General features: G+C 36.2%; 1 protein-coding gene across 1 annotated transcript in view; it reads right to left on the bottom strand.

Annotated features, from left to right (window-relative positions):
• Window positions 1-10,417: 10,417 nt before the first annotated feature.
• LOC128627745 (putative uncharacterized protein ENSP00000383407) overlaps window positions 10,418-13,975 on the bottom strand; it is an 82,927-nt gene continuing 79,369 nt past the window's right edge. The window contains exon 7 of the mRNA XM_053667235.1: window positions 10,418-10,497. Within this exon, the coding sequence (XP_053523210.1) occupies window positions 10,478-10,497 (20 nt within the window). The 3' untranslated portion in view covers window positions 10,418-10,477. The remainder of the gene's footprint in view (window positions 10,498-13,975) is intronic.

Below are 13,975 nucleotides of genomic sequence, written 5' to 3' on the forward strand. Positions count from 1 at the left end.
AAGTAGGCAACAATGAATTGTTTTCTTCAATTAAGAGGTGATTCTCAAACTTTGGTGAACATAAAAATATCACCCAAAGAGCTTATAAAAGAAAGTCTATTCTAGAAATTCTGATTCAATAAGTCTGCAGTAGGCAGACCTTAGTAACAAATGCGTCAAGTGATTCTGTTGCTTCATGGGATCACAAATTGACGAATCTGTATTATAACATAATATTATTATTATTACAAAATTGTGAAACAGATATTGCTTTTGGGGGGATCATCAGATGTGTTGCAATTCCTTCTTCCAATGTCATTTCTTTCCCTTAAATTTTCAGGCTTCCAAAGACCTCTGATTCTCATCTGAAATGAGGTCTCTACTTTCTCCTCACAAACAGAACTACATATGTCAACTTTTAATATCCAAGCACCGTATTAAGAAGCATGCAGGGGCAAGACATCCAAATCAGAAGAGCACTACACATTACCTATTGTCTAATTATTATAAAAAAGGGTAATGAAAGCTGTTTATCATTTTACCTCTTAAAGTATAAGGCTCTGAGCTTGGAAATATTTTCATGAGAGTCAGATCCTCTTATCCACCCAGATGATGGCTTGATATAATTCACAACTGCTATTTATTCGTTCACAAAGTTGATTCAAGTTTATCCCTGCAAAAAGTCTTATGCTCATGTAGTCTTAGCTATTTATTCTACAGCTAAGGCAATTATAGGCTCTACCACCTGCTTTGTCCTCCATCCCAGCATCTTCACAAATTAAGAACTTTCCCATTCGAGGGAAGCCCAATTGAAAGCCAAGCCTATGCTCAGAAAAATTTCCCCACTGAATCAAACTTTGCAGTCTCAAGTCAAAGAGACAATCAGTGTCTTAAATTGTAGCAATGACTTCTTCATATAAAAAGGATGCAGGACATTTGGATTAACTTCCTTCAATGTATCTAACTCCTGAAATAAGTATCAGGGCCACAGATTCATTCCTCAAAGGAATACGCTCCTACAACAAATTTGCCTATACTGTTTTTACTTCAAGTGTTACATGTATAGCATTGAAATTACTTTCTCTGAAGAGATTCTTTGCCATGTTCCATAGCAAAATCTGAATGCCTTTTGGGTAATTGCTGCTTTAAGTTACTTCTTCATTTTCCTTCTAACTATACAGAAAATTTAGAGCTGATAATATTTTTAATCTTAATCCTCATCCTCTATGTCCATAGATTATTTTTGCACTTTTCAGAATGTTAAGCAGGCCCACACAGCTAGCAAAGCTCCCAGACCTCTCCCTTCTAATATCCGTCTTCAATCCTGTAAAGCTTTGAAAGATATTGATTCAGCAAATGGGAAAAATTAACTTATCAAAAATAGCACACAAAAAATGGGAACTGGCCAAAGAAACTCTAAGAATATTGTTTTAACTGGAAGTTGTACCATTAACTGTTACAACACACTGTATTCCTGTTATGGTTCTTTGTGATATATTTATCACTGTGTGGGAACAGTTTAATCTGCTCCATACAGAGAGCAGTAGGAGCTCTCAGTGGCCTCAAAATATGATGGCCCTTGCCACAAACAACTGCTCTAAATTTCTTGCAGGTGGTGGGTCTGTCTTTTTTTCTAAAAGGAAATAACCCTACTCTAAAAGTCAAATTTGTTTTAAAGCTGCAGTGTCTTTAACCACTTCTTTTTCCAGTTTTGCAGTTAACACTGTGTCATGACTTACAGTGGGTTGCATCAATCATTCTCGGTTGTTACAGAAAATATTTTGTGGTGGTGACTATCGCATGCAAGAAACTAAGTGCCCTTTGTGGGTGACTGCGCAAGTACCTCTGATTTCTTGCCAAATCATTCAGAATGCCCCAAAATCCATTAAAACTCTCCACAGGGAGGGAAAAATTCCCTCACCCTAGAGAGAGAATTTATGAGTTCATTTCAATCATCACAAGTGAAAGCCACCCTTAATATTCATTAGAGATTTTATAGTGGCAATATGCATTATCTATTCGTATGCCCCTATGAAAGGCCAATTTCCTTTGAAAACTTGCATGGCTCCAAACCACTACTTGTTAGAAACATGACCTATGTCCGAGTGGGGTCGGGAGAGGCAAATGGACATTTCCTTATCCATTGGTAATGACTCCATTAAGTCACTGTGGCGACTATGAGCTTCTAAGTTTTAAAAACTAAAGGACAATATGGAATGTGCAATCAGGTCATTGCATTAGTCCTCTGTTGTCATCTGTGACCATATTTCCAAAAGTGCATGGGACTCTTTGATTTACATCACAAAAGATGACTTTCAAAACTGACATTTCTTTCATTTGGAGAGATGTGTATGTTGGGAACGGAAGTCTATGAGCCTGAGATCTTTTAATTCTTTTCCTTTTTTCCCCTGCTACCATGGTTCAAATAACCTTTTTGTTCTCTCCAATCTATTCTCATAACAGTATGGAGAATAATCTTTTCAAAACATAAATGTAGGCATGTATCTCATACCTTCAACAAACAAAAAAGAAAGAAAAATCAAGGCACTTGCTTAAAACACTTCTTACACAGCTTCCCATTGCTTTTAGGAGACACACAACAACATTTAGTATGATCTACAAAGCCGTGAGTGGTCTGACCCCTTCCTCAGACTTGCCTTATACCACATCCTTTGCTTACCCTCCCAGTCATTCTGATCCCTTTTTCATTCTCCCTGGTGTCAGCCCCTTACTCCTGCTTTCTTCACCAGGTTGGAGCTCAATCGTCATTGTCCCTGAAAGTATTTCCTGACTTCTTACTAGATCAAATCTGCCTTTTATGGTCCTTCATAGAACCATGAGGCTCTCATAGCTCTTTTTAAAGTCTCATTTCGTGTTTATTTATGTGATTATTTCTATTTTTGTCTCTCATTAGGCTTTTAAGGTTCACAGTAGCTATTTCTGCTGAACATGTTATCCTTCTTATCTGGAACATTATAAATGCTCCAAAAAAATTGTTGAGCTAATAAATAAACGAGTTCCCAAATTTAATCCATTTTGTGCCTTGGCTAAAAATCTCTTCCTTTGGGTGAAACGTGGGTATCAGTTAAGGTTGGGCTTAAGGCGAGCAGCAATAAGGCCATATTTCTAATCCAGTTATTCATCAGTATGATTGTAATTAATAATTACAACCATTTCATCAGTATGGCTATAATTAGTAGCTGAGAACCATGAGATGAATAAAGATCTTATACTAACATTCCTAAGTGTTATTAGAGTGAATTCAATCAGTTGCTTTATAACTTCGCAGGAAAAAGAGGAAACATGAATTTCTGTATTTTATTTTTTGTTCTCTTCTGAAGAAGGTACGCTAAGCCCAAAAGTTATATTCTGACTTTGGAATATAATATCATGAAATGAATATTTGATATATTTTAATAAAATATATAAAAGGAGTTTTATGAAAGATAAAATCATTTTACATATGTAAGTCACTACTAATTTGAGAAGTGATCATTGTAATAATTTGGAAGGTTAAAAAAGAACGATTATGAGCCCAGCACATGAAGCCCCAGCCCGACCTTCTTTCTGTCTGCACATCTCAGAGGTTCCCAGGTGTGTGGTCACTAGTACACGTCCAGGAACCTAAAAGCAGAATATTACCCTACCCTCACTGTGAGCATTTGAACTAGGTAGTTCTGGGGTTTTTATCTTAAGGGAGAGAATTGAGCAAACTATATTTTAAAAATCTTGACAATTAGTCACATACACTTAATATAACAAGATCTCACTTGATAAGGAAGTACTGAAAATTGTTGGTGGTGAGACCCTAATACCAAGTACTGATCATCTTTTTGGCCCCACAACAGCCCAGGACAACACTTGATATATCATAGACACTATGCTGTTGTTCACTACAGGAGGGAAAAGTAAATATAAATACATATAATTATAAATTGTAATTGAATAGTAATAACTGCTACTAAAAGTAGGAGCTCTTCTTTATTAAGTTCCAAATGGGTATTACTTAAACAGTTTACACCCAGTTCTTACAAGAACTCTGTAACAAAATTCTTCATTATGTCCATTTAATAGATAATGAAACTGAAATTCAAAAAAAGTGACTTAGTCATGCAGATGGTTAGCAGTGAGGATACAATTGAAGCCAGACTTATTTGGCTCCAAAATTCATGGAGTTTCTACCACCTACTGCACCTCTTTAACACCATGTTTATTTATCTTTCTGATGAAAAATGTAAAGACAACTTAGTAGCAGAAAATGTCTGGACTAAGAGTTAGAAGGTGTATGTTCAATACTATCTCTGCCATCATCTGTTTTGAGACCTCAGGTATTAAGTGGTATTTTTTTACCACTTAATCTTCACATGTCTCAATTTCTCCATCTTTAAGATGGCAATAATGTTTTATATAATTTATAGAGCTAATATAAGATAAAATGTGAGACAAGTTATATTGCACCCAGATGTCAGGGACTCCGTTTATTAAGCTATTAAGCCTGTACCTTGAATTCACACTTTCACATGCATCATTTTATTTTTAAAATGATTTCATTCTATTTTCCCATTGCCATTTAGTCCCCTTTTACCCCTTCCCTCCTCCAATCCCCACACTGTTGTCCATGGCTGAGTCCTTTTCCTTTTTGCTCAATCCCTCTACCCCCCTAACCTTCCCCCACCCCTCCCTTAGCTGTCATCCTGCTCTCCATCCATGAGTCTGTCTCTGTTCTGCTTGTTAGTTCAGTTACTGAGCACCATTTCATTTTTAATTTGCAACTTAATGACTAACTGCCTTCATTTTTACAAATGGAAAAGTACAGCGAATTTACTAGTCTGGTCTCAAAAGTTACAGAACCATGATTTTTGCAAGAAAAATTTGGAATCACATATTTGGACTTAAAATAGAGCTCATCATTTTCATTGCTTCAGATTGTTATCAATAAAATGGGGAAAGTAATACCACCCTTCTGAATCATGGCACAAAAACGGCATGTATAAAAGTAACTAAAATATACTCAAGTGCTTAGTCCAAAGAGGCTATGATTGTCATTATATCAATGTGTCTGTATGATCAGAACAGGATCTCAAAGGCCTGAACCATTCAAGATGGCACCTAGTAGGTGTGTGGCAGATGGCAGTGCTGAAAGAGGATGTCCCACTCCAACCCAGCACTCTTTACACTCCCTAGCCCCTGTTCTCCCACTGCCCTGTACAATCTTAAATATTACCCATCCATTTTTCAAAGCAAAATTAAGTCCTCTAAAAATGGCATTCAAAATAATGTCTAAAGTGGTTCCTTTTAAGTGGCAGGAACCTCTCAGTTCCTCATAATGAAAATGTAAACATTTTGATTCATAGAGAAATTTCTCACGGCCCAGATAACAAGGCTGTACCCCAAGTGAAATTGTATCCACATGTATTATTGCTGGTTCAGGACATGAGGGAGGGTGAAAATAGCCAGGAGAGAGGAAGTACAGTTGGTCAGGGGAAAAAAAAAGACAAACCCAAAAACCTAAAATAGCTTATGTAAATAAAATAATGAGAAATAAGGTCAACAATGGTCATATGAAGAGTGTGAAAAGAGTAGCCTTAAAAAGACTGAAAGAAAATCCTTATGTACTAACCTTTATTTGCTTATGGAATTTACCTTCCTCAGTGTATCCTTATAGCCCAAAGTATTGAAGATAAAAAGAACCTTAAATATGACTGGTAGTTCTCCCTCATTCTGAAAATGAGGCAGAAGACCATGAAGATTAAAAAAATTGACCTACAGAGATGCTAGTAAGCGACAGTTGAGCTCACACCTGAGTTCCTGGTTCTGGCCTATGTTCCTTTGCTGTATAGTACAGACTGTGACGCCCCATGCTACACACTCAGAGTAGCTTTGTCTTTAGTATGCTTAGCATTATTTGAATTATGAACCATTTCTCTGCCACACATGCAAGAAAATCTACCAACGCTTGGTGTGTTCTCCAAGTTTCATTACATAAAATGTTCTAATATTCAACCTGCTCACCTCCCAAAGGTCAATGTCCAGCTTCGGTGATTTGTTTTATTTTGTTGACCCATAGAAAAGATTTAGGCTCTAAGTAAGTAAGACCTCTAGGTCTCCCATGATCAACAACTATAACAGGGCCTCTTACTGATTGACATTCATTGTCCTTCTCCTTTCATTTGGGGATCCAATGAGACAAATTTCAACTTTTTGGTGGAAGCCAAAATGTAGTGATAATTGATTACACTGAGTCTTATTTCATTGTCATGAGAACTATTCTAAATGACAAATATTTATGATAACTCCAGAAATATTTTACTGTAGAGTACTGATTAAACTTTCTCCTTAATTTGATGCACTTGAATAAAAAAGTATGGATCAAAACAAAACAAAAACAAAAATACAAAGAGATAAAGGATCAAAATGTGTTGAGCAATTCATACGGGAGAGGGATTCTTGATTTCTGTAACAGATCTAGAACTAGATCACAGTCTGTTATTTTCACTGATATGTCTGAGGTTTGTGTAATTAGGAAAAGTCAAACATCAACCCAAATAATTAGACTGGGTTGCATTCTACAATGCTTTGCCTCAAAAGTCTAATTTAATATGTTTTAATCCTAGAATTTCAGAATACTACTTCATATACAACAATTAAATTTTCTCATTTCTTTATTTTATTATACAAGACTTCATTAGCAAATACATTAAACACTTTATGCACATTTCTAGTTTACTTTTCTCATGTTCAAGCTAAATAATTTCTAAAAATATGATATTTCACTATTATCTCTCATAATTAAGTATTTCTTCTGAAGACATTTTTAATATAAAATATTTTTGTACATATGGCCATCTCTTTTCTAGGATTATTTCATATACAAATACTACAATGTGTTTGCAATTCTAATAAAATTGTATAGTAAGAATGATGATGATTTTTCTCCATTTTTACCTTTTCTTTTTAATGAGACTCCATAAATTCTCATTATAAATCTGAAATAGTAGGTTGTCCACCCCCTCACATATGTACCTCTACACTCCCACATTCATAGACTGAGTGGCTCATGGAACACTGCACATGAATTTGCTAATGAGTCAATGAATGGATGGATGGATGAATGAATATGCTATTGTAGCAGCTCCTATTTTCAAATTCTTCTCTTAAACCAGTATTAATTTCTTCTTTCATCAAACATACTAGCTACAATAAAAAACTTGTCATGTAAAATATTCATAATTAATCATTCTTATTCATTATGCCCTTAAAATTATTTTTAGAATCTTCATTCTCGAGTTCAGTAATTTCAGTGCAGAGTATAATATGTAGAGATATCTTTTGGTATTTTTTACCACATTTTCATTTTTTAAAACATTTCTCAGTCCAGGTTATCACTCACTTTGCCTTCTTTTTCACAAGTTTTCCAAATCTATTCATTGGAACATGTTCTCTTACTGTCCTACCATAATTCCAACAAAAGCATATAAAAGTTTAAGCTGTCCTAATAAATGGATTTTGCTGTCACAGATGAACATAGGGGTGGTAAACTATGAGGAATTACTCATCAATGGTTCGTAGCATGCCTTTCTTTGGGTGGATGTGTAGCAATCTTCCTGGCATATCTCACTGGGCCAGAAAAAAGTACCTCCACCAGTGGGACCACAGAGGCCTCTTGACAGAAGTAAAACAGCACCACTGTACAAAGAAATGATAACAGAATCTATGAAATTATTTTTTCCTTTTTTTATAAACCATGTACCTTCTTATTCACTTTTTACTGGTTCTCTCAATCCTCATTCCTTTTCACATATTTCTTCAAGTGTACAGCATAAATTCTTATTCATCTTTGTAAACTATTAAGCTAGCTCCTATTCATCATATAGATAGAGAAGAAAGAAAGGCTGAAATAAGATGGGGGCATCATGTTTGGTAAAAGGATGGTAAGTCATTGTATTTGCCAAACGGATGGTATCACTTTGCTGACCACAGTGTGTGTGTAAAATAGACTTGGGGGTATCTATGTAGGAAGAGGACAGATTAGGTTAATGAGTTTGCATCTGATGCTGTGGTGCTAGGAAGACATTTAAAGATTTGTGAAGGGAGCAGCAGTATTGTAGGTTTGACCTTCAGAATCATTAATCAGGCAGCATTAATCAGGTAGACTAGTCAAGTAAATTCATCTGGTAGATTAATCTGGTAACGATGTGTCATGTTGATTGAAGGAAGTAGACTAGGGTCAGAAAGTCTGGGAGAGATTGCCAAGGTGGAGAACAGAAATAAAAAGTAGAGGACAGGCACAAATAACTTATCCTGGTGTTGTCACCTCTCTCCAACAGATCAGAAGTTTTCTTGGGCAGTGTTAAAATTCTTATACCACTTAGAATTGAGGATATGTGTCTCAAGAGAATTTTCCTATGTCAATAACTAGAGGCCTCTATTCCCCATTTGAATTGAAGGATTAATTGTAAAATCTTTGTTCCTTTATTTCTTGGTTGACGTTAGCACATATCTTGTTCCTCTCACTGAAACAGTTCTGTAAAGAAATTTTCTATCACCCCCATTTTCTTGTTTGGCACAAACTTGACAGTCTCATGTAATACTCCAACAAGACCTTCAACCTCCATCCTTATCATCTCCTTGGGCACTTTAAAATGCACTAAGTAGATCTTTGTTTAATTTCTCATCTTGAGATTCACTCATTTTTCTTTGATTTTTATGTAATTCAGATTCTCATGATCATCATTTTTCTCTCTCTACTGCAATTGCATTCTTCTGTGCTTGGGTCTCTGTTTTCTTCTTTCAGGTCTTGGACTTTCTATTTTCCTAAAAGAATTTTTTTATTATCACTTTATAAACATATCACACCATTTTTAAAAAATAGATTTCAAAATATTTGAGACATTTGAAGGGAAAAATGAATATTTGCTCCCCTTTTGCATGCCAAGATTACTTCCATTTCTTAACATTATAAAAATAATTTGTTTTTCCTTCTGACACATCTGAAAAATTGTTCCAGATTTTGAAAAATGTTTATCATAGTATTATGTTATGATATTATATTAAAAGAAGGCCTCATCATTTTAGCAACACATGAACTCGATTCATTCTTGCCCTTATTCCCAGCCAAGACTATAGTTCACTTTCCTCTTCTTGTTATGATATTTCAATCTCTCAGCAGGCAGAGCTTCCTAAGTACCTTTCAATCACTCTTCTTGTAAATTGATTCTAAACACTTGGCTTCAAATATTATTTTTGGTCACCTCCACCATTACCTTTCTTAAGAGGCATCTGAAATACCCTCTCAACACCACTCATTTAGATATTAGAAAAGACCTACATCCTTAAGTAGTTTTTCCTTTTGTATTTCTCTTGTGGAGTATATACTTTCATAAATCTAACCTTTTACCTTTTCAATTTATATTTCCAAAATCACATGTCTATCCCCATTCTTCAGATCCCATAGACCTTATGAACAACTAAACATGTGTTAAATACCTGTGTGTGTCTTGTTCTCCTGTTTACTTCTGTGAAGAGCCCTTCACAAATAATACATTTCCTGTCTGGATTTGGTTTGTTTCTCAACTGAATAAAATGTTGCTTCTTTCTAAGCCTAGCAAAAGCCTCTGGATTCTTTGATTTTCATATAAATGCTACTACCTGCTATCAGGTGAGTCCCGATATCATTTTATTTAATTTCCCAACAGCCCTGTGTGGTAGATATTGATAACCTTTTTTGCATGTAGGGTGTTTTCAGGATGCAGAGTCCTTCAGAGGAAAAAGGATGGGCAGGGTCTGAAAGCAATATGCAGAACTGGAATTGGTGGCTTCAGAGGGCAGAGAGCTTGCTCAAGCTGATCATGCTGGCAATGTCACAACTGTCATTAAACTCAGCTCCACTGGAACCAGCCTTGAGAGTGTGAGCCTGCAGTGGGCTCAGCAGACAGTCACATCTGGGTGAATGAGAACCTTCTGGAATACAAGTCAGTGTCAGAACTCGAATTTGATAATGGGCTCAAAGATTTTGGAATCTATTATTGCTGAAATTCTCAAAGTCAAGGAGAAACAAGTGTGTTTGTGGACTGGTTTTATTTCCCCTGAAATGTGGGTTTTAGAGCCAGCTCCAACATATTTGCCTATGTTGGCACAATTTTTTTAAAAATATGGTCATACTTTTACACTTTAAAATTGCTAAAAAGTCACCTCTGATGACCTGTCATTGATAGTAAGTAACACTCATTTAGAAGCACATCTTTTCCCTCAACACTATCTGCCTTCTAAATAACCCAAATAATAACCCTGCAATTACTACAGAAAAAAATACCAGCTATGCTAAAATGAAACTGGATATTTTCACTTGTTATTATTATAGAATGTATGTGTAGAATATAAAAATAATAATTTGCACTTACCCAACTTTTTTCTCTCAATGTCTCAAATCCCTGAGTGTAAGTGGTCTCATTACATTTACCAAACCAATTTCACTCTCGCATGTTCTTCAAGCCTCTCTTCAGCTCCACTGAGGTTTTCCTGCCACAAATACTGAAAATTATCATCTGAAATTTTGAGCATTCTGCAGACATGTTTGACCTTCTGCACATAAAACTCAATTACTGAGTAATATATTAAAATAGACAAAACTACCTAAATAAAAAATGAAAAGCATCACCATTGAACACCTTCCTAAATCTATATACATATCCACAAATACTCATGTAAACATTATAACTGAGTTTATGTATAATTGGATTACTATAAGAACAGGTACCAGAATGAGAAGAAATATTTTATCTAGACCCATGAAAACAAAATCCATTGATGTCTAAAACCCTATTATTTTTTCAGCAAATATTGGTTTAATATTTGGCAAAAGCCCATAACATTCTAGGGACAATAAAGGATGCAAAGATAAATTACATATAGCAAATAAACAAATGCACAACTAATTCCACTGCAAGGTGAAGTAAGCTAAGCTCTATGAAGATAGGGGCAGTGTCCATACTGTTTAACTCTGTATCCCCAGTATCTAATACAGTGCTTGGCATGAAGTCGATGCCAAAGTATTTGTGATGAATGTATAATGAATAATGTCTTTCCATGAACTAGAAGTTCAAAGTAAGGATATATTACTTCTATCTGGCATGACCCAGGAAGGCCTTCTAGGGGACAAAGTATCTGGATCTGAGTCTCAAGAAACAGGGTATTAATTTTAAAGGAGAGAATAACATACCAGGAAGAGGCCGATACATGACCACAATAATAAGGAGACAAGAAAGCACAACATAGTTATTAGAAATAGCAAATCAGTCAGTTTGGCAGTCTAGCACAGGAAATTTATGGAGATGAACTAGTAAATAAAACTGAAATATTAGACTAAAGCCAGACTGTTGCAACCCAGAAATGCTCAGTTAAGAGCTCTAGACTTTATTCTCATACTAAGCTCTAAACATTGGTTTGTTTTTTATCCTGACCTGAGGACATTTTTTCATTGATTTTAGAGAGAGAGAGAGTAAGGGAGACATAGAAACATTGGTGTGAAAGAAAAACATTGAGTAGTTGCCTTCTGTATGCACCCAACCAGAGACTGAACTTTCAACCTTTCAGTTATGGGACAATGCTCCAACCCACTGAGCCACACTAGCCAGGGCTAAACATTTGTGTTCAGAGTATAATACACTAGCTTTTCCACTTCCCAAGTAGTCATTAGTTTTGATCCTGGTTCTGGAGCTGTCAGAGAATCTTCAGAAAATAGCTCCTAATTATATTACCAGCAGCTCTCTACTAAATTGTTCCAAAAAGCCGAAAAGTACAGCACTCCAGAAGAGAAGATGAACACTAAGGAAGTGGGAGAGACATTCCTAAAAATAATTAATGCTGAACAATTTCATTACTTCCAAGCTGCTACTAGATGCCTGTAATACATAATGTAGCACTTTGAACACAGATTACTTCAGCTCTAGTCAACAAAAACCTAACTTAATGCACAAATCTTAAAAGGTAAAAGAAAAAAGAAAAAAACTGCAATAGAGAATAGGCCTCTTCAGGGATCTTTAATGAACTACGAAACATATTCTTTATCTAGTGACACAATGATTCTGAAAGCAAAACGGGATGGAGTAAGGGTTACTGGATACATAAAGTTGTTCCATTTATTAACTACAAACACAAATGACTATAACTATAGAGAAATAAAGGTACAATAATTTCCTCAAGTAACTGAAAATCAAGCTAAAAAAATTAGACATTCAAGTCCCAGAATATTTGTGTCATTCAATTTTACTTTCTCAATGACCCTGAATTTAATATTACTGTTTCCATTTTTAAATTGAGAAATTAAGATTAAGAATTTCAATAATTTTCTCAAGCTACACAAGTAACATAGATTGGATCCAAACCCAAATTTGTCTAACTACATAGTTCATACTCTCTATTGCACCATTATGGCCATAGGGCCTGGCTTAGTATATTGGAAGCACCATAATGTGTTAGCTAAGAGCAGGGTATCTGCATAAGACCACTTAGGTCCTTGATCTAGGCTTTTCTATATGTAAACACTGTGACATGGTACCTGTTATTAACTTTTTCATGCCTTGTTTTTCTTGATTGTTAAGTGGGAGTAATTAATATTAGGACAATACTCCATACATTACAGTGTTGTTGAGCGATTGAAAAGAAAGAATACAAGTGCTTAAAAGAATTGCAGCCAAAATAAAGTGCCCATTTAACTTAACTATCATTTGTTAGTAAAATATTATGATAACAACAATTATTTAGGTAATTCAACGCACATTTTAAAATCTGAATTGGCATCCCAAGTATTCCTTCAATTGAAAAATTCCTCAGAAAGTATTTTGCAGTAGTTTCTTTGAACACAAAGAAATATATGCAAGAGATCCACCCAAGATGGCAGCAGAGTAGGTGGAAGCTACACTGACCTTTCCTAGGACCTAATTGGAAATACAACTAAATTATAGAAAAATCATCCCGAATAACCAACTGAAGACTCGCTGGAGTAAAGCCTTAAAATCAAGAATTTACCATAGAAACCACATCACCACATCAAGACTGGTAGGTAGGGCAGCAGCTGAGGTTCCACAGGGATATTTCAGTGGCCAGAGAGTATTCCCCCTGAGAACCGTGCAGTCTAAACCCCACTCCAGCCTCCCCAGCCTGGACAGCAGAACCAGGAAAGGCACCCACATAACATCTGGCTCTGAAAAGCAATAGTCTCTTTCCACCAGGGAGAGGTGGCTAGAGATGCAGCCAGACCCTTAAAGGGCCAAAGACCTTGGGCTCCAGTGTATGTAAAGCAGAGCAGACTGGAGCCACACGAGGAGAGTCTGGAATTGCTGGCTCTGGTAAGAGAGCTGAAGGGTCAGCCATCAGTATCCCTGTACTGTCATTCTCCATACAAGAGAAACCTTTCTCTGGCAGAGCACTCCCCTCCAGGCAGCCTGAAGGGAAATAATAGCTCCACCTGCAGAATTACCTCTTGTACCACACTGTACAGCTTAAACCCCACTGAAGAGTACAGCCCACAGCTCTCTCAGTGACTAAGCATAACAAACAATCTGCAGGCAGCAGTGGATCTTTGGGTGCTTTGAGATTTTAGCTGACCATCTGCTGGGCCAGTGCAGGCAAAATCCAACTTGGTGCACAGCTTGCTTTTCTCTTCATGCCTGCAGGTCAAGCAGAGGGAACCACAAACCATGTGTGGATCACCAAAAGCTCCAAACAGTTTGCCCAGGGCCAGTCATAGAGAGCATCTGACATGGGTCTATAACAGATTCTTTGCAGATCTACCCAACCCACAGAAACAAACACAAAAAGGCAGCCAAGATGGAAAGAAAAAGAAACAGGCTTCAAATGAGAGAACAAGAGAATTCTCCAGAAGAAAAGCTAAATGGAATGGAGGCAAGCAATTTATCATATACAGAGCTCAAAGTAATGATTATAAGGATGTTCAGCAGCATGAAAAAAAAAGATACAGAAACTGTAAAAAAAAGGT

The sequence above is a fragment of the Artibeus jamaicensis genome, unplaced genomic scaffold, assembly GCF_021234435.1.
Source record: "Artibeus jamaicensis isolate MK-2021 breed Jamaican fruit bat unplaced genomic scaffold, CSHL_Jam_final contig_466, whole genome shotgun sequence".
In the NCBI taxonomy this organism is placed as follows: Eukaryota; Metazoa; Chordata; class Mammalia; order Chiroptera; family Phyllostomidae; genus Artibeus; species Artibeus jamaicensis.